This window comes from Clavelina lepadiformis, chromosome 7, assembly GCF_947623445.1.
Source record: "Clavelina lepadiformis chromosome 7, kaClaLepa1.1, whole genome shotgun sequence".
Classification (NCBI taxonomy): Eukaryota; Metazoa; Chordata; class Ascidiacea; order Aplousobranchia; family Clavelinidae; genus Clavelina; species Clavelina lepadiformis.
Window position 1 is genome coordinate 81,070 of NC_135246.1, and position 21,622 is coordinate 102,691.

Here is a 21,622-nt window from a genome sequence, read left to right on the forward strand (position 1 = left end):
GCGTTCCTTCTATCGCTCTCCCTGATTTCGTGGCGTCTACAAATATTTTCGGCAACATCAAAGTTTGAACAAAACTTTAAACAAACCAATAACATACCGCTCCTGGAGACGTCTCCGGTAAAACTCGTTCCACTGCTTGATCCGTATCATGGTTGGTTGATAATCTAAGCTGCACTTTGCCGCATGCCTCATAGTTAAGAATTTTATGAATGCAACTATTGCGGCATTGTGCGCAATGAAGGTTGAAGGCTTGCACTTGCCTTCCTCAAGCAACTGCCAATGTAGTCTGTATTAAACGCAACAAATCACAAATATAGCAAATTCTACGCAGGTACTTACTTTAACGTGCTTTTCTATGTATGTGTCCAAGCTGAAAGCGTGCAAATCCTCAAAACTGCAGTTAGAAACTATTCTTTGCAGAATACATTTCCGCATCGACCAAGCGTTTTCCCCCTCCATCGACGGATTGCAAATAAAGCGAGAAATTTCTGAAGCATACAGTCCAGGAAAAACGGACTGTTCGGTTCAGGCGACTGAACAGACAGTAAGTGTTATAACAATACACATACAACTAAAAGCGCAGCATGTTCGTGTAGCACTTCTTCTCTTTAAATATTGCTACATACATATCTAGACAAGCAATTACCCTTGCTGTATTATCACGTCGCCGTTTATCAAGTGACATTACTAGCTCCTTCACTTGTGTGTCATCCTTATCATGTTTCGTACCTTTCAGGTGTTTCACCAGATGCTTTACATATTTATCGCATAAGGGCACTTTTTCTTCCCTTCACCAGACAGCTCATTGTATGATATTTTATGAATGTCTCTGCAATGACGACCAACATTCATCACCATTTTTTCGCATATGCTTAAAAACATAACAGTCACAAAATAAACTAAGAAATAATGTTTTCAGGGCAGCTAAATAAAAACCATACCTGCAGTATTTTGCCTTTCTTCTGTGGTGACGCTTCTTCCCCGGCACCTCCTCTGCACCACTATGCTCCGCTTCACCTTCCAACCCGTCAGATTCCCTTTCATCCACCACCATTTCGTCTTCTTTTCTCTCCGACACTTCTTGCCCTGCTGCCTCTTCCATCTCTTCTTCTGATTCCCGTTTGATACTTTTCTTTTCGCTTTCATCATAAAACAAAGCATTTTAAGTCATCACAGTTTACATAGAGCATGGTAATTTTTAAAATCTCGCATAAGTTCAAGCCATGTTACTCACAGACTAACTGTCGATGCGTTCTAGCATTACTGACGCCACAATTTCTTGGGCAGCCACGACTTCGGACGCTGAGTTGGCGAGGATCCTAAAACAGCAGACATGAAACAACATACCAATTAATGTAAAAAATATTTAAAAAAATAAAAATGCAACTAAAATTCGGTTTCTATACATAAAAAAAAACAATTTGAATGCTAACATTAAGTGACTTACTTATAATCAAGAGGTAATTCCTGGCCAACCTCGCCCATACTTTCGATTGTGTTTTAGGCGAAATTAGACCTCTGTAGGTCTTTATCTTTAATTGAATAATTGCGGCCCTCTTGAACTGAGCTGCAAAAGAAACATTTTCACCTTTTTCTTCTACTAACTGGCACACACTTTACGAAGAAACTTTACGAATTTGTGTCAAGAACAGAGTGAAAGAAAAAGTGAAAACGCTTACCCAAAACCTTGTACTAACGATCTCATTTTCTTCTTTCGAGTTTCAGTATAACCAGGCTCTGCATCCTTAGTTCTTCGGAATTTTCTTTTTCTTCATTTAATAAGCTACAAATAAAACGACAACAATTTATAACTTGTAAATCAACAGAATTTACAGAAAGCATAGCTACGCACCCTTTTTGGTAACTTTGTAGGACTGATGATCGTGTCCACGTCGTCATCAGATGACGACCTGTGTGACAGAATGCTTTCGGTTTGAGGTCGCGGTAAATTTTTCGCAACCTCCGGCCAACTTCAACCCTCGCTGCATCCTTTTTTCCGCAAACTACTTTGCTCATTTATGGGGAAAATTATTTCAAATTTCTTTTGGGTTGAACCGGACAATATTGTCCAGCCCTTCCTTCAACCAGCCAGGCATAACAATTGTTGCATCCCCATATTTTGCGAATATTTTGTGATCTTGCACCTGCATTAAAAACATCCCTTTTTTAATAGTTTTCTACATGAAAGGAGAATTTGGTGACTTACCCGAATAATCCAACGTCCTTTCCTGGTCCGGCAGCCATGGTTAAGTTCTTCCACGAGCATGTTGCGGACCGCACTTGTCCGCTGCGAGTTTTTGGTTATCTGATAGGCCATGAGGATTTCCCCATGGTCCTTCTCACCTCCGTTCCGGGATCGTTTTCCCAAACTGCATGTTTGTAGAATATAGTGAGTTACTGTATCAAACAAAAATGAAACAATCAATATTACATTTGTTTAATATCTTGCAGCCTACAACCGATAATTTAAAACAGGAGCTAGGCCTACAGTATGCTAAAACAGAGCAACTAACTGAACAGTGCCTCACTCCACGTGCGTTGCTGAGAAGTGAAGGTCAGTCTGAGAAGTGAACTGGGTTGATTGCATTTCATGCTTGAGTGATCACATGCGAAATTATATAATCTTTAAGATTTTGAAAGGGAATTATCTACACAGCATACCATGCAAAATTTAAAATTTGCTTGCCTGCCATAATTTTCCAAAAACAACAAATAAAATTTTACGTTTAGCAGGGATAAAAACGCAAGATAGAAATGGCCACGTAGAATTTTACAAGATCATCGTTCGTTGTTTCTTCTACGAATCAATTTAAATTTTGTTTTAATTTCATCATTCATTTTTATTTCAAAGGCAAATTTTGTAAGATTCGATTTTAATTAAAGCAAATTTATACTGTAAAAGATTTATACTTATCGTCCCTTCTTGGTTTACCACGGTCATCCAAGATGGGACAAAAAGAGCCGAGCAGACTTCTAGTCTTTCGTCATAACCACTCGGCCACGACAACTGTGCTTAATGTTCAATGCAAATAGATAAAATTGCACATTTTTCGAATCACTTATGGAAGCGTGATTTTAATTCCAAGTTGTCGGCGAGATTTGAACCTACGTCGGCAAGGCCCAACAGATTTCATGTCTGTCGCCTTAACCACTCGGCCACGACATCTGTGCTTATTGTTCAATGCAAATAGATAAAATCGCACTTTCGCAAATCACTTATGGAAGCATGATTTTAATTCCGCGTTGTCGGCAAGATTCGAACATACGCGGGCAGAGCCCAACAGATTTCGAATCTGTCGCCTTAACCACTCGGCCACAACAACTGTGCTTAATGTGCAATGCAAATAGATAAAATCGCACTTTTCTCGAATCACTTATGGAAGCATGATTTCAATTCCGCATTGTCGGCATGATTCGAACCTACGCGGGCTGAGCCCAGCAGATTTCGAATCTGTTGCCTTAACCACTCGGCCACAACAACTGTGCTTAATGTGCAATGCAAATAGATATAATCGCATTTTTCTCGAATCACTTATGAAAACATGATTGCAATTCCGCATTGTCGGCAAGATTCAACCAAAGTGGGCAGATCCCAGCACACTTTTAGTCTGTCGTCTTAACCACTCGGCCACAACAACTGTGTTTAATGTTCAATGCAAATAGATAAAATCGCACTTTCGCAAATCACTTATGAAAACAAGATTACAATTCCGCATTGTCGGCAGGATTCGAACACAATCTAGCATTGTCGGCAAGAATCGAACATACGCGGGCAGAGCCCAACAGATTTGTAATCTGTCGTCTTAACCACTCGGCCACGACAACTGTGCTTAATGTTCAATGCAAATAGATAAAATCGCACTTTTGCAAATCACTAATGGAAGCGTGATTTTAGTTCTACATTGTCGGCGGGATTCGAACCTACGCCGGCGAGGCCCAACAAATTTCAATTCTGTCGCCTTAACCACTCGGCCACGACAATTGTGCTTAATGTGCAATGCAAATGGATAAAATCGCACTTTTCTCGAATCACTTATGAAAACATGATTTCAATTCCGCATTGTCGGCAAGATTCGAACCAAAGTGGGCAGAGCCCAGCAGACTTCTAGTCTGTCGTCTTAACCACTCGGCCACGACAACTGTGCTTAATGTTCAATGCAAATAGATAAAATCGCACTTTCGCAAATCACTTATGAAAACATGATTTCAATTCCGCATTGTCGGCAAAATTCGAACCTACGCGGGCTAAGCCCAGCAGATTTCCAATCTGTCGCCTTAACCACTCGGCCACAACAACTGTGCTTAATGTGCAATGCAAATAGATAAAATCGCACTTTTCTCGAATCACTTATGAAAACATGATTTCAATTCCGCATTGTCGGCAAGATTCGAACCTACGCGGGCTAAGCCCAGCAGATTTCGATTCTGTCGTCTTAACCACTCGGCCACGACAACTGTGCTTAATGTGCAATGCAAATAGATAAAATCGCACTTTTCTCGAATCACTTATGAAAACATGATTTCAATTCCGCATTGTCGGCAAGATTCGAACCTACGCGGGCAGAGCCCAGCAGATTTCGATTCTGTCGTCTTAACCACTCGGCCACGACAACTGTGATTAATGTGCAATGCAAATAGATAAAATCGCACTTTGCTCGAATCACTTATGAAAACTTGATTTAAATTCCGCATTGTCCGCAAGTTTATAATTAATCATTATAATTAAAGCATTATAATTAATCACTAAATTGCGTTTATCGTTTATCTATCGCGTTTAAATATTAACTAGAAAAAATCTAAACTATATGTGTCAAATAGGGTATCCATTAGGTAATACTCTACACAAAAAAGAGAAATCAGTTACTTGCCAAAGCACAAGATATGATCTTGTTACAACAAATTCCTTTTCCTTCAGTATATCTCGCTTTAACGGCTGGTCAAATATAACTCTTCAAGCTTTTTAATATCATTCAATCTCTTATCTAAAGAATCAAAGCATAGGTATCAGCATCAAAGTCAGTAAACACAACCGTCCTCAGTAAAAACAAAACGTAAAATAAAAGTCAATTCTTGTCACCCCAAACCCCGTGCAATCAATTACAATTATTTGGCGAGACATGAAATTTCTGGCAGTGTAACATGCCGTGGGGATGAGTTGTGGGAAATAAATTATAACGTGTGTTATGTGTATATTAAACTTGATAAAAATGATATAAAGGACCACAAGTGATCAAATAGGATGATGACACCATCGATCGATGATCATCAATGAGGATCCATCGATGAATCTCGCATGGAACAAGAAGTTGATCCTGTTTGGAAAAGAAGGAAAATGGAGTGCGTCCACCATACACGTTTAATTTTAAAGGTTTATCAAAACGGGATTAGGTCATTTTCCAGGTATCTTCCCGCACTGGCCAGGTAATTTATCGACTAGGTACCGAAGCCTCTTTGTGAAATAACGTTCTCAAGCAGTTACATGATGATGCTCTTTGCGGAAGTCCACAAAGATTTTTCAAAACTAGCTTCAACATTGAGGAGCGTCATTTTTGTTTATGTTGGCGGAAAGATGCCGAAAATTATCGTGGCTCTTCTAGATCCGTCTGAACCCACTTTATTATGTGTAAAACATAAGAAACTATACCAAGAGAAACGAATTCAGGATTTAAACAGTTATTTTGACGTAATCAGAGATCAGGTCAAAGCCGTTTATTAAAGTTGGAAATGTGAACCTGTTTGAACTTTGTGTAACCGCTATTTTCATTCACAATCTGGCCGAAGCAGCTATGACCAAACTTTCTCATTTCTTTCTACTGCTCTATTCTATTTCATTGGGTATGTTCGACAAGCACTGCGGCGATTACAGGTTAATTGGTAAATCGCTTGCTGCCCATAGGTGCTACGCTTGAGTTGCTGATTTCATCGCGTTTATTCACGCCCGAGGCATCTAATTACTTATTAGTGTCATGTCCTCGTCTGTCTGTGAAATAGCCCCTCGCCAGAGTGAGACAGATACACCCAGTCAACGGCTAAAAAGCAACTCAATAGCAACGTACGAGCGTGTAAACCAGACAAAATACGTTACAGAATTTCTTAGATTTAAGGTTTAGGAAAATAGATTAAATACCAGCCGTCTCAGATAAGAATTTTACAATTTTACCTCATAATTTTAATGAACTGTGTCACAATGTGGGTAAATTAACGAGTTTTGCGACTGCTTAACTGCTTCACTATATACTATTGATTGGTTTTTGTTCGGTGCACTTGCTGGCACATCCACAATGGTTGAAGATTAGTCGTGAAGTGAAGTCGAGCGTCGTCATGGAGACGAAACAGCACTTTTCGCAAATCACTTATGGAAGCATGATTCCAATTCCACATTGTCGGCAGGATTCGAACGTAAGTGGGCAGAGCCCAGCAGATTTCGGATCTGTCGCCTTAACCACTCGGCCACGACAACTGTGCTTATTGTTCAATGCAATTAGATAAAATCGCAGTTTCCGCAAATCACTTATGGAAGCATGATTTCAATTCCGCGTTGTCGGCAGGATTCGAACGTACGCGGGCAGAGGCCAGCGTTTTTGCAGTCTTTCGCCTTAACCACTCGGCCACGACAACTGTGCTAAATGTTCAATGCAAATGGATCAAATGGCATTTTTCGCAAATCACTTATGAAAACATGATTTAAATTACGCGTTGTCGGCAGGATTCGAACATACGCGGTTAAGGCCCGACAGATTTCATGTCTGTTGCTTTAACCACTCGGCCACGACAATTTTGCTTAATGTGCAATGCAAATGGACAAAATCTATTGTCTTGTCTAGCGTAGCCGTGCGTAGCCGTACGTAGCCGTGCGTAGCCGTGCGTAGCCGTGCGTAGCCGTGCGTAGCCGTGCGTAGCCGTGCGTAGCCGTGCGTAGCCGTGCGTAGCCGTGCGTAGCCGTGCGTAGCCGTGCGTAGCCGTGCGTAGCCGTGCGTAGCCGTGCGTAGCCGTGCGTAGCCGTGCGTAGCCGTGCGTAGCCGTGCGTAGCCGTGCGTAGCCGTGCGTAGCCGTGCGTAGCCGTGCGTAGCCGTGCGTAGCCGTGCGTGGCCGTGCGTGGCCGTGCGTGGTCGGGCGTGGTCGGGCGTGGTCAGGCGTGGTCGGGCGTAGTCGGACGTAGTCTGGCGTAGTCAGTTTTTACTGGCCCCGCTGGAAAACGGATGTCCGTGAGTGTTGTGAGCGTTGCACACTCTGTGATTTACGTAAAGCTCCTAGAAAACCAAGAGCGCCCTTGGTACCTTCCGATGAGTTGGAGCGAATGCAAGGAATAGAGATTGACGTCCTTGAAGGACTTCCTGTGACACATTCAGGAAACCGTTGCATACCCGTAGCCACTGATATGTACACTAAATAGATGCAGGCTTGGTCAATGCCATCACAGACAGCCCAAGAAACAGCATTTGTTCTCTATCATAACTGGATGACGATTCATGGTGTTCCGGAGCGGATTCACAGCGACCGAAGAGGAAACTTTGAGAGCCAGATGCTTAAAGAGCTTATTGGTCTTCTCGGCTGCAAAAAATCAAGAACCACAGCATACCACCCTTCTGGGAACGGCGCAGCTGAAAGGGCCAACAGAACCATCCTTCCATCACGAAGAATTATGCACAGCGCGATCCACTATCCTTGGATAAAACTCTCTTCTCAATTTTTGCAACCAATAACGCCAGTCGACACGAAGAGATAGGTGTTTCTCCACATTTCCTTCTGACTCGACGAGAATTGATGACAGGACAGCCTTCAAGTCATCCGTCATCGTCGGCAATGTTCGATTTACAAGACCGTATGCGACTTGTCCACGAAGTTGTGAAAACGAGACTCGACCAACGTCGGTAATCCATGAAAGAACGTTACGACAAGTCGGTATCGAGACAAGCTGAGTTTCAAGTAGGAGACAAGGTCATGCTGCGAAACACTGTTATATCAAAAGATGAAAAGCGAAAGTTTCACCTCCCTTATTCAGGCCCCTACGAAGTTGTTGAGACTTTTCCACCAGTAAATTATCTGATTCGCAATCACGAACGGACGTTAAGGGTACATTTTAACAGACTAAAGCTAAGCAGAGGTGACCATCATACAGGGATGCCTTCCTATAGTTAAGCTAGTCGCTCAGAAGATGTCCCCAAATATTGGACATGCCCTTGACTGGAGCTTACTTTTTAAATAACCGATCAAATGCAAATCGTCACGAGAGTAACAATTTTAATAACGTTCGTAACTCTCGAAATAACGGTCGATTTCGCCGAAGCCCACGTCGCCCTATTCGTTACCCAGACGTAGAAACGTATTAATTGTTTATTTGTGTGATGCTTGATACTATGTTGTTGACTACTTTCCTATGATTTGTGTTTTATAAACCACAGTTTCACATATACCAAGTATGATGGTATTTCATTTCGGATCCGCTTATATATTGTCTATTTTAACTATCAATCTCACGTTTTTATACCTTTTGTTGTGTTATTGGCATAAAGCATTATATTTGTAACCCATGTTTATGGTGTTGTAGGCCTACTATTGTTTTGGTATAGTCAACGAATGTTTGAATTTCTTTTATAACAAGTTATTTAAAATTTTGCTGTGGTTTTCAATGTAATGTTTGTATTTACATTATTTACATAGAAATGCTGTACCTTTACTTCCGTTTGTTTTTATTGGTGTGATAATCATAATTTTTTTCGCTAGTGCACCATTTTGCTATGTTTTGGGAATCGTTTCTGTAAACCTTTTTTTATGTGGCCCACTGTGGCATGCGTGGTCGGCAATTTTCTTCAAGATTAACACATTCATCTGGGTAACAGAAGTACTAGCGGTTGCTTCGTGATTATATTGTAATTTGTCGTTTTACTTTCCATATATTTAGCTTATAGCCAGTTATGCTAATTGATGTTCAAGCAATGTCGAAGACAAATTTATTGGAGGGGGAGGAGTGTTACGTTGTTTTCTGCTCGGTTTGACGTGCCTTTGTATTTTCTGTCTTCCGCTAGAAGCACTAATAATTGTGATTACGCCTTGCCCGTTGTCGAACGTGTCATTCTACCGATGCCTGTACTGCTGTGAAGACGTGCCTACTTTTTACTATTTTTGAAAATACAGTCCTATAGTTAACTGCAGGTCCCTTCGAACCAGCACTAGAAAAAGGCCGGTAACGGAAAGCAGGTGTGTCATGTGAGCCGCCACCATTTCCCTTTGTTGCGGCTTTCTTGCGCAGATCTGCAAAATAATATGAGCATCCTCATACTGCAAACACCAAGCAAGGTATAAAGAATTGTGCCACGTACTACAGTAAATGAGGAAAGCAAATCTGGGTCGCTGTCCATTTTTCAACCCGTAACTCGACAGTTAATCGAAAGACAGCTTAACGAACCAACAGTTGATCGAATCGACTGTTAAAAGAACAACATTTCAACCGCATTCATTTATAAGTTACTTAGGGTTAGGGTTAAGACTATTGGAGTCGGAGAAGTTGGAAAATGTTACTTAGGGTTAGGGTTAAGACCAGTATAGTTGGCTAGGATCTTTTAAAATGTGCTACGGTAGCACTTTGTCAGTTATGTAGCCTTTTGTGAATTACCCTGCCGAATTTCTAAGTTGGAATAGTGATTTGATAATTAGTCTTCCAAATGGCTACTTGTATTACACAAATGGCTACAAAATGTGTAGCAGCATGTTAGAGACCATACCTTTTGACAAATTGCTACCCGTGCGCATTGGTAAATATATTTGACGTTGTGTAACTTCGTAGACATTTGTAAGTTAAGCAATTTTTTGTCAGTGAGAGTTAACAAATTACTACCTATTTGTCAGATGGCTACGTTCAACCACCAGGGATGGCGCGGTGGAGCAGAAAAAATGTCAATTTGTTGGAAGGTTGTAGTTAACGCTGTAACGTTTGGAAAGGCACCGAAACGGCTTTCCATCAACCAAAAGGTCGCACATTAACATGGTGCACTATAATTTCATCAAAATGTCTGGAAATATAGAAAATTTGTCGAATTAATTCCCCCTTCCACCTTGCAATAAAATTGGTAATTGTTACATCATTAGCCTGAAACCTGGCACAAAAGATCTTTTGGTTGGTCTATGCAAAGTTTTTGCCTTCCTAACATAAACTTTTTCAAATGAATTATTTCAAATTTTTTCTGACACCCCCCCTTTCTGTGAGACTTGGACCATGGATGTAGACATTCGTCAAATAGATCGTAGTTAATCATCTACTGACCGCGTCTTTAAAGGAGTTTCGCTATAAAGCTACAGTAAATAAAAAAGGCAAGTTTGAAGAAAATTTAATCAAACTAAATACTACACTGTTATTTTGTTAAACACTTTAATTAAACACGAAAAGTGAGGCCAAAAAGAAACGCCTAAAATGGTTACATGTTTAAATCGCACATGTTTATTCTGTTTTGTGTTTAAATGTTGTACGTGTTTACTAACTAGGTGTTTATTATCTTTGGTGTTTATGTTTAAATGTTGTATGTGTTTACTAACTAGGTGTTTACTATTTTATGCGTATTGTCACTTGGCAGTCAAAATTTCCAAAATAGCGTTTATTACAGCAGCGCAACAGAAACAAGGCAGGTACAATCACGGGCGCCGGAATTATTTTTGGCAGGGGGCAAAATTCGAAAAAAGGACACTTTTTGAATGTCATTTTGGAAAATAAAGAAAGAAAAGGGGGCGATGGCCTCTCTGCCCTTCCTCTTCCGGCACCCGTGAGTAATAATAATTGCTGCAATAAGTTTAGTATAAAATCATTACTCATAATGTTCCATGTTCATATTGTTCACATACTTCTCAAAGAAGACGTATTTGGAGGACTTATGATAACCAGACAGACTATTCTTCAAGAGATGAGTTTGTAAAAAACCCAAAATAGGGTAAACCTTTGGGTATTGCAATTGCTAAGCATAATAACAACCGATAAGTTGCATTAAATAACCTAACACCACCCTCGAATCGTTGTTACATCTGACGTGGATTGAATCAGCAACAATGAATGTTTTCATGATTCTGGCTTCGTTGTAAGAAACAAGCAAACTTGGCGGTGTTTTCTTTCTGGAGTTTAAAGTAATCCGTAATGCCTAAAAAATTAAAACAAAAATGTCAATGTATACAAATTGTTCTGTAAAGCCACATGTTCTGTTCAATTGTTCTGTAAAGCAACTACAACTCACATTAACAGTCTGCATTGCATGAAAAAGATTTGTTTTGCGGGTCGGCCAAAGTTGTTTTTGTGACCTCAAAAAGAGATTAAGTTTTTTCTCTGATGACGGATCCTATGTCAAAAGTTTTGTTAGATTTTTACACTATTAATAATAATGACTCTATTTTTCCCTCAATATATATTAAGTGTCTCAAGATCTGAACACATTATTCCTCAACAAAGCAATAAACTAATACACAAACAACCAAATTAGATTTTTGTTAATTGCTGGATGAATGCTCAGATTGCTCACCTCAGTCTCATGGCATTGCCGCTCAACATTGCTGTTACATTTGTTGTCTAGTGTGGTTAGCATGCTTACGCAAGCCTCTTAAATCGTATTGTAATCAAATTGATAAACGTTTCTGAATTTTTCCTCAATCTGCATAAGTTATCATCATATCAATAACCATGTTGCAGCCTCTAAACATGATCTACAACTGTATTCTCTTAAAAATACATCAAAATCTAAAACACCTTATCATAGTTTCTTTCAAACACTGACAAAAGGCATTTGTCCTAATAATGAAAAATTTTCAATGATTCCACTAATGCATCCATCTTTACATTAAACTAATTGCTTCTTGGTGAAAGACAGACATTGGTCTCAAATACCTGTTTTAGTAGACCGTATTCCCATTCTGATTCTTCCTTTTCTAAATGTTGTCTAATAACTTCAGTAGCGTTTTTTGTCCATTCTGAATCTACAGTGATTACAAATATAAAACTAAACAATATAGCTTTTAAAACAGTAGTGAGATGTAATTATTATTTAAGCTTTTTGATAAGGTACCAGAATCTTTCTTCTTGGCCTGAGGAACATCTTTAGAAGACTCGGACTCGGCAATGATTCCTCCACTCTCTGCAGTTTTCCACAAAAACTCAATTTTTATTTGTTTATAAATTGAATTTTATAACGTATTGACCAACCCTGACACTGCTTACCAGGACCAGAAGAGTAAAGGTTAATAATGCCTTACCCAAGAACATTACAAAAGTAGTAACATTGGACATTTGCAATAAATCCGCATTGTTTGAACCTGGTGCTAAGCCAATCCACCACTGAAGCAACACTTTTTGGCATGCACAGTATATTTTAAAATTAACTCAATATTGTTAATAATATAAATTTCATGTGGATCAAAAATATATAATTCTGCATCACCTGCCAGTCTTTGTAGCTGAAGGAAACCTAATGATGAGGGTTGTTTACTATGTGATGGCACAGGTGGATGGCTTCTCTTCAACATAAGTTTCTAAGCTTTTCCAATAACTTTCTACAGAAAACGCCTGAAGAAACAGCTTAGTATAGACTGTTATAGCCTACTGCGTACAAAAATATTTTATAATGTAAGAAATTTATCATTACAATTATTACAACAATCTTCTTAGCCTACTACTAAATTATCAAAATCAAATGCTTACCGAAGGCCAATGCCTTGCCCAAGAGCATTAAAACGGTATGGCACCACCGGGTATCGAAAACATGCTATAAGTAGGCCTATTTGTTATTGTCTGTAACTCTGTAAACCTTTCTGCCTGCATGGAATATAGGCCTAGCTTGCAGTAACAAACATGAACCATACAGCGAAATACGTTACACCAGGCTACCTATATAGGCTACAGAAAATAAACTGTGACAATAAGCTACCGCCCTACGAAACGTCATAAAACAATTCGCTGTCTTTATGTAAGCTGATTAGCTGAAAAGAGGATTCAGATTTTAGAGATAGCTTGTAGCTGCCTGAAGGAGGAAATGCGCGCCCACATTTTTGACAATGGTAGATTTAACATATTATTTCATAGAACTTAAAATAATTTTGAAATGGTAAACTTGCTGAATAAAAAACAAATAAAAACAACAAATGCTTGTTCTAATGTAAAAAAAATACGTTTAATGTAATGTTATGAAAGTTTTTTTTTATTTCAATATTTTAGATTTTGAGTTATTTAAACATGGAATAAATAGTTATAACCTACTATTTTCAGATACACATTCTACATTATATGAACAAACGTTATTCAGACGTTCCACTAACTCAGGGGTGTCAAACTCAATCTCACCAGGGGCCAAAACTCAAAACTTCTTTAACGCTGCGGGCCGTAAGGATAAAACTTGATTGAACGTTTCGTGACACGAGTACATGAATTGAAACAGGCAATGAAACAACACCAAATTTTTGATGTTTTTGACGATATTTGATTATTTTTCTCTTTCGTCATTATGTTTCATTCATCTCCTTGCAAAAGCATTAAAGAATTAACAAACAATAAAGAAAAAAGCAGCCCAATTTCCAAGCGTTTGAATAAATCTATTTATTCTATCGTATGGTGGGGCAACTGTTGTGCTGCGGTATTGTGCGATTTGTTATAATCTTGTTTAAAAAAGTAAGTTATAATGTACTATGGTCTCGCGGGCCGGAAATAGTTCAATGTATAAAATAACATTGCGGGCCAAGTTTTATTGTAAAGCGGGCCGGATGTGGCCCGCGGGCCGGGAGTTTGACACGTATGCACTAACTGATGATGAACGCTTGTCATTTACCTTTCAATCAAACGACGAGAAGAGAACGACCACGTTAGGCCATGCCCGAGTAATTTTAAACTTTGATGGGCAAAGTATGGTAATTGGTTTTTCACCCTCCATTCCTGGGTGAATGGCTTTACTTGAAAACCAATCACAGCCAGTGGCGTAGCCGAAAAAAAATTGGGGGGGAGGTCAAATATTTCATGAGATTATAAAGAGAACTATACAAATTGTTAGTTTTAAGACACCGCCACCCGATGTAGAAACCTATAGACACAAAATATGGGGGTGGGGTGGCCAAGGCCCCTTTCACCCCTTTGAAATATAGCCTACAGTAAAGCCTGAACAATACAATTTAGTGTTCAGCCACTCCATACAGGAAAATTTTTAAAACGACTTCAAGTTGCCAACTTTAAACCTAAGAATTGAGTCCGACATACAAATTTATACTGAACAATAGCTCGTGTAATTGGGTAATGCGAACAAGTCTAAAGCATATAGTACCGAACTGTTTTTGATAGATTCTTTCTAAAGCAACTTAAAGTATAAGATATAATTCAATAAAACTCATCAAAATAAACACATTCCTCCTAAACACCTTTTTGTTTGACACATTTTGTAATCTTTGTGTTATGTGTTTAACATTTAAACGCCTAAAGCGTGGAAAAAGTGTAGAATAGGTATAAATCATTATTAAACGTGTCATGGATTGTGGTGTTTAACCCATAAAGTGTTTAAATTTTGTCAAATTAACAAAATCTATACACTTAAACACATAATTAAACACTTTAACATGTTTAAAGAAGTAAAATTGTGTTTAAATTTTAAACACATGAATGACAGTGTAGTATGAGTTAGTTATCACTACCAAATCTTTTGGTTAAGATGAGTATAAAATCATTCTCTGCGCGTTGAAAAATGTTTTTAAGTGTTATTCAAACACAGGTAGACAGAAATCATAAAGACATTTTATCAGGTACTGAAATAAATAAGGATAATGGGAAAGCGATTAACAAGGGTGGGATAAACATGGAAAAGATGCAACATACGACACAAAGCGCAAGTGTTGCGCAAGCAACGTCGGTGCACTTCTTGTTTTGATAGGCCCTAACGTAAAAGAATTACTGCAGTTTCTGTTGGCGAAAAAATTGTTACAATAAGCCACAAGTTTCTCGTATAGCGGACCTTGAGATGCCAAACGAATAGAAACTTTTAAAAGTGAATATTTCGGTGCCTCAATCACTGCATTTGAATGATCTTTGCAAAAATATTAAATCCATTTCCTCTTCAATATCATCGCGGGTGGAAATGACGCCGCCGATCTTTTTAACTGATAAATGGCCTCTTTTGAGACCCCAATATCTCTGGCTAAAGCAATCACAGAATCTCTCTTCTCTAACAAAGTCCACGCACGAGACTTTTCTGCCATTTGCATCTTCTTTCGACCCATTTTTGTTTTTGCAATAAATTTTCCAAGTCCTCAAAATTTCAAGAAAATGAAAATACTGACCGATTCCACCCATCCTACTATTCACGAAGCTGAAACACAACACGAGGCACGCAGAGCAATGGCTTTGCGGTGAAGTATAGCCACATACTAAATACAGGCTTATGACGTAAATACAGGCGTTTTTGTGACGCAATGCTTTTGGCGAGAACAGTAAGTTAAACACACACGTGGGTTTTTCATGAAAAGTTTTTTTTTGCCAAATCAATGCAAAGATTTTTTGCCGACACTGTATGTATATATGTTTTTATTCGATCTCTTGTGACGTCAAGCATCGCTACCCCGAGAGCTTAATTGGTGTTTAGCGTCCCACGTTGATTGTCTTATTGCGTGGAATTTGTTTTGGTGCGGTGTTGTGCTAAGCTGAGAAGTGCTGGGCGAGTGTTGATATTTTCAGTTATGTTTGGGTTTTATAGAAGTAAGATGGGTGTTTAAGAAAATGAAATTAAAAGTTAGTGAGGTATTAGTGCTAATTGACCAGCTGTCAAGCGGAAAGTTTCCTGGTTAAGAAAATGTTTGGATACATAGCCAGTTAGCCACATTGGTAATGTCAAAGGTAAGCTTTCTCTTCATTCCCTAGGGGAAGTAGAATACGGCAAATCGGCCGCGACCTAATTAGTCATACATTTGATGCCATACACGAAGCCTAAGCTTTGTTTGATAAAAAGACGTTATAAACTTATAATGATTAAGTGTTGCTACGCAATAGAACCTTTGTTGATTTGATAAACTTTTTTATTACGTTAGCCAAAATAAATCAAAGAAACTAAACAAAGTAACGTAGCCTACATGTGATAAATAGAAATCAAATCAATAGTAATAAATATGACTAAGTTGAACACGGTGACAGCCTGGACGTTTATCAAGTGAACAACATTTTAAAACATATATTCAGAAAGCACAGCCGAAACATTGAAACATTTACGCATGCGTTCGAATTGTGCTGTCGGCGCCTTTGTTGTTCCCGGTCCTTCAGTCCTCAAATCGCTACCGTTAAAATTAAATTAAAATTCCATAAGCGACACAGTAAAATCGATAACGTTCTGGATCATTGCCTTTTCCTGTCTCCCGCTGTGGTTTTTATCAATTTTACACTTTTGATTCCTGCATTTTGTTATCGTATTCTTTTGTCAAACCGTGTGACCCGTCTCTTTTTTATTATGTTAAGCTCTATTCCCATGACCCTTTAGCCATCTACTGATGAATAGCTGCCAAATTTTATACTGTTTGAAGACGAAAAGCGTTTAATTTGCATTAGCCATGTTTCATGGTAGGTAGGGTGAGGGGAAGATGTTTTGATTAGGTTTTATTTATTTTACAAATAACCGCAGCCGTTGATCGAGAACCGCTCAACAACATATTGGATTAATATTTCTTAAGTGGCTAGGAAAGGGCCAAAGCAAATTTGTTAGGTACCGTGGACAAACACTTATAATCTTTCCACTTTGAATTAAGAAAGCGTAAATTTAACAACGCAAATAGTCTACACAAGTTTGTAATCAAGTCTAATAATGCGCTTTAAAGCATTGTTATATATATTTGTGATGAAATGATTTCACAATGCTTCTGACACAAGGAATGCCTGGTAGTACCCCGATAAAAACGCTACAGTCCCCCGGGTTCGAGATCGATGAAGTTCGGCGGCGCAACATAATTGTGCTCGCTATTATGTCGGCCATTTTTATTAACAAAAGCGTGCACTTTACATACAATGCACAGGTGTATGACCGATCTGGCATCAGTTTTAGGAGACGCCTTGTTGGTTAAATTTATCGATAAACGAATCTCAACTAAACTGGCAAAATTGAAACACCTTTTTACGCCTAAATGAAAAGGGCGGAAAGGCGATTACGTTCGTCGTGATTTAATCCTTAAAGTCAATGCACCTTGAGAATTTTGCAGTAACTTCACAGGCCTAATTCGGCCTAATGGTCGATAATAGATTATATCGAGTTCGGGTCGACTCATAAAAAGTATAAGGCGCTTAGTGAAGGCAACAACAAACAGTTGTTGTACCTGGGGGTAGTCGCATAAGACCTAATGCTGGTGGCCCGGGCATAAATAAAACATTTCCAGGGTGAATAACGAATGAATGAGTTTAGGGTGACATAAACTAAACATCACATTAAGGCGTGTGTTATTTTGTAACCTAGCTGTTAACCTTTTTGTTTGCTTTTAGATGTGTATCCTATTTTTAGTTAATTAAAACCTTAAAACATGGGTCTCTGATTGTTTGCTTATTACAGTATCTTTTTTCCACACTTTTTAATTACCCGAGGAAAAATCGATTATTTTACTCAATCAATCTCTTTATAGGGCGCCTTTGTTAGGTTCTTCAGTTCTAAACTCACGACCGTAAAATTGATAATGTTCTGGATCATTAATTCTTCTTGTATCCCGTTGCGACTTTGCTGGCGACGTCCATTTTCTCATTTCTTTTGTAAATTTTATGCTTTTGTCAAACCCAGCAGCATATATGACCTTATTGGGTCATTTTTTCTTCTCATCTCCTGCAGCGTATTATCAAGTGAGAACTGGCTACATAAGGCTTCAGGTTTTGAAGATCAGTTTTATGTACTGCCGTTCAGCTTGCCAAGCGGCTGAAAGAACACACGTAGCTTGGCCCGAAAGTTTTACAGTCTTTTTAGCTATTTTCAAGTTAGCCATAGTCGTTGATCAGATAGAGCGCAAAAACATGTAGAGTATAATGTTTCCTAATTCGCTAAAAAGTGGCCAAAGTAAATTTATCAGTTAATTTGCACAGGTATTATCAGTAAACAAATTAACGACAATGAATTTGAGCGAAATGACTGACTTCGAGATCGCTGACTTTGTGAGATCAGGTAATGTACACTAGCTTGTGTAACCTAGTGCGTACTTATGTAGCCAGGTACGTGTGTTAAATAGTCTGCTATTCGTTTCTAGGGGAAGAGAGTTGTGCGAACCAACTTGACGATATCCCGTCAACAAGTGGCATAGCCGAAGCCGAAAAGTTTGCGACTCAAACGGGTGCCAGGTATGCCAAATTTTGTGTGACAGATTGCAACAGAAAATAACTAACGGTTGTACTTTTTAAGAGAGTTTGTGCAGGAAATGGCAAACGAGGCCATTAATCCTACTGGGTATAAAGCTTTTGTGAAAACCATAATTAACACGTACACTTTGAAAGCGTTTGATTTAAAAATTCTTACATAAAATAACTGCAGATAAGCAAATAAAGAGTTTCTTTCACGCAAAAATCTCTTGAGAGAGTAATTTTAACTCCTGTCTTTTCTTGTGGCCTCTCAACTAATTGCCAAAAACAGTCAAAATTTTTTTAAACTCTTTCCAGATCAAGAGAACAAAGTGATGTAAAACCGGAGAAAAAGAAACGGATTATACCGAAGAAAAAGTGTCCGTAAGTTCTACTATAATTTCGACCAGCTTTCAAGTATGAAAGGAAGAGAATTTGAAATATTTCAACTTTTCAATACTGTGTTTGATTATTATGTGTAAAAGAAAACAAAAGCCAAACATGTCCAAGACCAATGACATAATGGTGTTAGTAATTGTTGTAGATACTGTGGTGTCATGAACTCCAACATATCGCGCCACTGCCAAGAGATGCACAAGAAACCGTATCACGGGGAAGGTGATTTCGAGTGCAGACTTTGCAAAAAAAGGCTGACTTCTTGGAATGGCCTCGTGAGACACTTACGTGGCAAGTGTCACGCAGGTCGACCCGAGGCAATGGAGATGGCTGCATCTTTGGACCGCCGCCGGAAAAGCGTCCCAATCGTAAGTTTGGCTAAATACATACAGTACAAACTGACTGTGCAGTTGAAACAACTTATGCAATGATTCACACAAATCCTCGCTACTTTTTACAGCAAAGAACTAACTGCTTTAACTGGGACGAGGTTATAAACGACTTCAAAAGATTTCGGGATCACACAGGAATGCATTGAAGTTGAACCCGGCCCAAGTGGATAGAGTGTTGAGAAATTCACTTTTTCAGCTCAATTTTCAGAACAAAGTACCTGCCAGTGAGGCTGTCGTTTTTTTAGGGGACAATATTCCAGAATTTCCGGAAACTGACGTCTGAAAAAAATACCTGGCTTCTTGAAAAAGTTACTTGCCACGTTCATTTTTCAAGTTTCCCCTGAACAATTCCTCGGTTTAGTAGGGATAACGGTTAACCGATTAACCGCAGGTTGTTTAGGAAGAGTATCGTTGCTAATGCGTTTTACACTTTTTAGTAAGTTTGAACATTCTTTGTTACGTAGAGGCTGACTCCCGCTGAGCGCAATTAAACCTTTGTTCACACTTCTATTGTCTTATACTTTCAACTACGGTACTCGTAAAATGCACGAGTGAAATTTACTATCAGGTCACAAAGAAAGCATAATGAATGATTCTTTTAATAGAAGACTGCATTCTCATGGCAAGGTAAAGTCTGTGAAGTGTCAGTTGACTACAACCTAGTTTGAAGTGAGTAAATTTAAGAGATGAAATTTAAACGTTTGAAAACTGATAATCCAGTTTGGGGCTACTAAAAAACTCCGGTCCCGTCTACCGGATTTCACAATTGATGCATCGTGCTTTATAAGGAGGGGGTTGCAGAAGCAGTGAACATTAAATTTGCGTGATTTTTCTCGTATTCGCTCGTACTGCGCGTGTACGTAGATCTACAATAAAACTTAGTAATGATTTTACAATCCATTTTTCATGCAAACCTCGTGAAATCGATTGTCTCACCTAGCAGTTATTATTCGGTTAACCGGTTAGATAAATTCCAAATATACGGATATATCCGTTATCCGGATAGTAAAAATTATTGATATCCGAACTGACCCTACCCAGGACTTTAAATTAGGCCGTTGCATTGGCAAAACAATGCGACATTCCCTCATAAAAATGCCGAACCCTGATGATTTGGAAGTCTGTGTCTCCTCAAATTGACAGCGTAAGAAGACGTCTTTTTGGCTCTTCGGGTGCTTTCGTTTTATCCAAGTCGGATAGTTAATGTAATTTTATGGTAAACACACGGCTTTTGTGTTTTCGTAACGCCGAGAATTAGAAGGTTGAGAATGAAATCGAAATGTTATTTATTAGAATGCTTAACTCTCCCAAAAAAGACTCGCTTCACGCTTAACCCTATCCACACCGGGCTCGCGACTTTACGATTTTAAATAGGTGTGTCCGACAGTACACACACATTTTCAATCGTTAATTACTCGAAAACTATACGTCGTAAACTGCACCCCATTCGTCAAGGATTAGCCCATAGGAAAGGGGAAAAGAATGCACGGATTTAGCCATTCGTATGGACTGAAAGGAATATTTCCATCTTTTATAGTAATTGTTTAAGCCAAGCTTTAGGACAGAAAGCTGTAAAAAATTCTATTTTAAATTCCGATGTCCCTGTTTGTCGAATTAGGGTCGACATATATCGAAATCATTGAAGATTTTGAACTCGAAGTATTTTTGAAACATAAAGTGCTCTATCGCAAATTCTATTCAAAGAAATTCATGCAAATTCCGGTTGCCGTGGCACACTGTCACGATCTTACCCATGACTAGATTTGAGCGGTTTTGCTTTAAAATTGGACGAGTTACAGCTCGAAAATTTGAGAGATTTCCGACCAAATAAGAATTCGCAATGAACCGTATAAGAAATAATTGTAGCCGTATATTTTTATCGAATGCTCAGTTGGGTTGTGGTACTATAAATCATGACCGCTAGGTAGCGGCAAAGCACCACATTTCAACCACAGACGCACTTTGGCAACGTCTCTACACGCCAAGTGATGTCTATACATCGGCACATGTTCAAGTTAGTCTCACTTATGGGCCAGCAATGTACATATACACATTTACGAACAAAATAATGTCTTTATTTGCTATAACGCCAGTGCATCAGCTCCACTCTTCGACCTCGTCCTAGAGCATATTGATTTAGCTGACGTGTGCGTTAAAGCTCATGGTTGGCAAATACTTAGATTGCGTCGCTGGCCTCGCTGTGGTCAAACTTAAACCGGTTTTTAACAGTCAAGTGAAGGCCTTTACCTTCTAAACGACAAGTAAAATCTTTTAGAAGTGTTTCGAGTCAACTGGAAAGTAAGACCCCGGTCAAATCAAATAAATGGTTTCTAAATTTACGCAACATGCACAAATAAAAATACTATTTGAGTCGGAAAAAAAGTTTCAAATTTTTCAAAAACCTGGATTTAAACTAAATTCTTGATTGTTTTTTCTGTTTTGGGGTTTTACACTATCGTTATTTTCATGCGCGTTTTACGTCTTCTGGGTTCGGGCCCCATCGCCAAAATACCGAAAAAACAAAATAATTGTTCGATGGAAA

General features: G+C 38.8%; 1 protein-coding gene, 2 long non-coding RNA genes and 2 other non-coding genes across 7 annotated transcripts; all 5 read right to left on the bottom strand.

Moving 5' to 3' along the window:
- Positions 1-736: 736 nt before the first annotated feature.
- Positions 737-1,301, bottom strand: LOC143466013 (uncharacterized). Of its 2 annotated transcripts, none has more exons than XR_013118683.1 (3): positions 1,235-1,301; positions 942-1,139; positions 737-829 (listed from the first exon to the last, which is right to left on the bottom strand). It is a non-coding gene; the product is annotated as an uncharacterized LOC143466013 (long non-coding RNA). The 2 variants fall into 2 exon arrangements; XR_013118682.1 differs by having other exon boundaries at positions 743-871.
- A 718-nt stretch (positions 1,302-2,019) lies between these two features.
- Positions 2,020-2,399, bottom strand: LOC143466025 (uncharacterized). The gene is made up of 2 exons (XR_013118690.1): positions 2,207-2,399; positions 2,020-2,144 (listed from the first exon to the last, which is right to left on the bottom strand). It is a non-coding gene; the product is annotated as an uncharacterized LOC143466025 (long non-coding RNA).
- Positions 2,400-3,743: 1,344 nt separating this feature from the next.
- Positions 3,744-3,825, bottom strand: Trnac-aca (transfer RNA cysteine (anticodon ACA)). The gene has a single exon. It is a non-coding gene; the product is annotated as a tRNA-Cys (tRNA).
- A 390-nt stretch (positions 3,826-4,215) lies between these two features.
- Positions 4,216-4,297, bottom strand: Trnas-gga (transfer RNA serine (anticodon GGA)). The gene has a single exon. It is a non-coding gene; the product is annotated as a tRNA-Ser (tRNA).
- Positions 4,298-10,574: 6,277 nt separating this feature from the next.
- LOC143466124 (uncharacterized) lies at positions 10,575-13,006 on the bottom strand. 2 transcript variants are annotated; one of them, XM_076964739.1, is made up of 6 exons: positions 12,671-13,006; positions 12,411-12,535; positions 11,861-11,949; positions 11,499-11,627; positions 11,217-11,318; positions 10,575-11,123 (listed from the first exon to the last, which is right to left on the bottom strand). In XM_076964739.1, the coding sequence occupies exons 4-6, from the start codon at positions 11,559-11,561 to the stop codon at positions 10,944-10,946; spliced, it is 345 nt and encodes a 114-aa protein (XP_076820854.1). In that variant the 5' UTR covers positions 11,562-11,627; positions 11,861-11,949; positions 12,411-12,535; positions 12,671-13,006; the 3' UTR covers positions 10,575-10,943. The 2 variants fall into 2 exon arrangements, with proteins under 2 accessions (XP_076820854.1, XP_076820855.1); XM_076964740.1 differs by having other exon boundaries at positions 11,499-11,668.
- Positions 13,007-21,622: the final 8,616 nt, after the last annotated feature.

What these genes read in the sequence shown, in the direction of transcription:
- LOC143466124 (XM_076964739.1), bottom strand. Translation starts at nt 11,561, where the DNA reads ATGCTAACCACACTAGACAACAAATGTAACAGCAATGTTGAGCGGCAA. An exon ending in GGCAATGCCATGAGACTGAG is followed by an intron (nt 11,319 to 11,498) that starts GTGAGCAATCTG and finishes CTTTTGACATAG; the next exon opens with GATCCGTCATCAGAGAAAAA. An exon ending in ATGCAATGCAGACTGTTAAT is followed by an intron (nt 11,124 to 11,216) that starts GTGAGTTGTAGT and finishes TTAATTTTTTAG; the next exon opens with GCATTACGGATTACTTTAAA.